The sequence below is a fragment of the Haliotis rubra genome, unplaced genomic scaffold (genome assembly GCF_003918875.1).
Source record: "Haliotis rubra isolate DU_JTF1 unplaced genomic scaffold, ASM391887v1 Scf272, whole genome shotgun sequence".
In the NCBI taxonomy this organism is placed as follows: Eukaryota; Metazoa; Mollusca; class Gastropoda; order Lepetellida; family Haliotidae; genus Haliotis; species Haliotis rubra.
The window spans coordinates 540,047-543,111 of NW_025766803.1; the positions used below are offsets into that span (position 1 = coordinate 540,047).

General features: G+C 43.0%; 1 protein-coding gene across 1 annotated transcript; it reads left to right on the forward strand.

The window, feature by feature from the left end:
- The first annotated feature begins 358 nt into the window (after positions 1 to 358).
- On the forward strand, positions 359 to 2,206 carry LOC124280712. Its single transcript, XM_046716696.1, has one exon. It carries the CDS (start codon positions 359 to 361, stop codon positions 2,204 to 2,206), a length of 1,848 nt encoding a protein of 615 aa, XP_046572652.1.
- Positions 2,207 to 3,065: the final 859 nt, after the last annotated feature.

Consider the following 3,065-nt stretch of genomic DNA (forward strand, 5'->3'; position numbering starts at 1 on the left):
GAAAAGATGAATTATATATTACCATAATGTTTAAATATAATGGCAGTGATTAATTGAGAATGATACGTTCTCTTACTATTTCAGGTCTGAATCTCCACATTCCTACCTGCACGAGGACTTCAGCCATGATGATGACGTCCTGGACATTCCTAGCTTGAGCATCTTATCTCCCTCACATGACTCTCTCGGACAAGCTTCTCACGCCATCAGTTGTCCGTCCACTCTTCAAGATGATGAGATCAAGCTAGCCAGCAATGAGCCGTTTCCATCAGAGTATGTCTTCAAGAGGGCGTGTGGCCCCTCATTCCACGTCTCTTCACAATTTTGGCACATCATGGTCCCAACCCTTCCATCAAACATGATCCACTTCCAAGTCGAGCAAGATGGACTCTCGGAAATTGTAATCGGATCTGGGTCCTTCGGCGTTGTATATGCTGCTACCCTGACGGTGTCCCCTTACCTCAGCAGGGATGTGGTGATTAAGGAACCCTTTTCGGACAAGGCAACACTGGACTCCATCGTTAATGAGGCAAAGATCACCATGTACCTCGAGTCCACAGGCTGCGTCCCCATCTGTTACGGGCTATTGAAGAACGAGGAGGACGGCTACGGCATTGTGATGGAGTATGTTGGTTCCGGCCAAACCCTCTATGATATCATGTGCGAGTCAGACATGCCCAGATTAATCTGGCTGAATATTGTGTGCCAGCTTTCCAGTGGAGTGAACAAGATCCACAAGAAAGACGTTCTCATCAATGACATCAAGTCAGACAACATTCTAGTGGACATGTCTGGAACACTGCCCGTGGTCAAGTTCTGTGACATGGGAACAGCCTCATACAAATCAGGAGTGCATTACAAAGGGGCCATGGAGGGGTGCGTGCATCTAGCTCCAGAGGCGTGTGCCCATGCTGAGACAACCCCAGCATGTGATGTATTCAGTTTAGGACGAGTCCTGAAGAAGATACATGGAGTCTCCCACATCTCAGCCTTGTTGTCCGTCTCTGACATGTGTATGGCTGAGAATCCAGCTGACCGCCCCACCCTCTCCACAGTAGTCCAGCGGCTGCAGGACGAGTACACAAAGGAGGTTCTGTTTCCGACCCTAACACTAACAGTGCCGTCACATAGATACCTTGAGTCCAGTGATGAAGAATCAGAGGAAGAATCTACCGGACATGTAGGTGTTAATACACCTATCAACGTAGACACATCGAGTCCAAGCTCCCCTGAAGTCAATGGTGCTGTGTCAAGTGATACTGAATCTCGCAGGGACAACCTGAGAAGCACCAGGAGCGGTGAAGTTTCACCATCAAATAACAAGGACCCAGCCATGATGCTGAGTGTAAAAGAGACAGATACTTCATTAGGTTTTGTAAATTGGGCTGAAACTAAGGACAGCGTGTCCATTTCCAAGAATCACACGTTGTGCAGACATGACTTTGTATCCTCCTACGGACATGCCACAGACGCCAGGAATATGGACACAGGCATTGTATTCTCTACTGAGACCAAACTCATCTCGGCTGCGACTTCAAAGCCTACACAAGATGGAAGTTCAAATCTGATAAACAATGGTGCTGCTAATCCTTCAGAGCCTGCACAAGATGGAAGTCCAAGTATGGATGCTACCTCAACTGGTCACACAACTGAAATCTCCACTGCCTTCCATTCACCAAATAAATCGCCATGCTTCTACACACCAGCTGCACGTACAATATCATTCTGCACATCTTCAATTACATCATCGTGGACAGCTTCCCACTTCCACACGCCGTCTGCATCCCTGGAACTGATCTCTGCTGCCGACTCACCAACGGCTTCCTCTGCCACAGAGACTCCTGACAGTGCATCTAGTGAACTTCAAACATCTCCAAGCCATAGTCTTGATGCTTCGTCCAAAATCCTTTTTGAAACTGCCGAAGATGATCCAGCTGCTTCTGTGGATTGTTGGATTGATGCTGCTCCTAATGAGGAAGATGTCGTTCCTCTTGCTGCTGAAGGGACGAGAGCCCATCTATTTCGGACCTGGACGCTTCCCACTTGGCGGCGTACCACGTTCTGTGCCAGAAGCAGCTTGATGTGTACAACAAGCACTGTGAGGACACACCAGTGTACGAGGATTATCTGCCCCTGGTCCTTCCACTGTTCATCCTTCCCCTTGGGCTGCTGGGATTTATCTAGACTTTTGAGCATTTGTTTTTGAAGAACTTCTCTGTGAAGAACATTAATTTTTGTGTGAACTTTAAATGAATATATTTTGAGTATATATATATACAGTATCGATGTTACTGCTTTTGCTGACCCATAGTGAAGCAAAGACTGCTATGAACTGAAGTTGATACTTATTGAAATATGTTGGCAGGCGACACAGGGCACTATCTTTTTAATAATGCCAGACTCTGGTGAAGATATTGTTTAAATGCCTTTTATGACTTCTTATATATTTTGGTGAATCATTCTCCTCAAAAGTTAGAGTGACGTTTCGAAATTGATAACATGTTTAAACACTGCCTTATTATTTAAATCGGACCAGTTTGAATACGATTAGAAATGAAATGTCTAAAGATAACTTATGTTTGGTCTATTTTAGCCTCTTTAAATATAACAAATATAAATTTACAAAAATATGTTATGTTTGTGCATTTAAATATTAATTCAATAAGAAATGTACTATAGTGATTTACAAAAATTATTGACCGTTTTTCTATTTCTGGTTTATGCATATAAAATGCAGTACTGACTTAATAACCCATGTGCTATTATGATTATAATGTTCTAACACCTGTGATTTTGCAGATGGTTTGAAAATGTATGAGAATATTGCATATTTTACATAAACCTAATATAGCAGTGTTAATTGTTATGCAACTTCAGTGTGCCAAGGTCTTTGTATTGAAGACATTTGTTTTTATTTACATGGAAGAATCTGTGATAGTGGATAATGTTTATATTCATGCGTATGATGTTTAGTCTGTTGTGAACGGAGCTCTGCCATTGTGATTATGAGCCTTGTAATATTACATTCCACTTCTATGTAAATACATCGATATTTACCTCATTTT

Bases quoted from the DNA above. Each gene is read 5' to 3' on its own strand.
- LOC124280712 (XM_046716696.1), top strand. From the start codon at position 359: ATGATCCACTTCCAAGTCGAGCAAGATGGACTCTCGGAAATTGTAATC.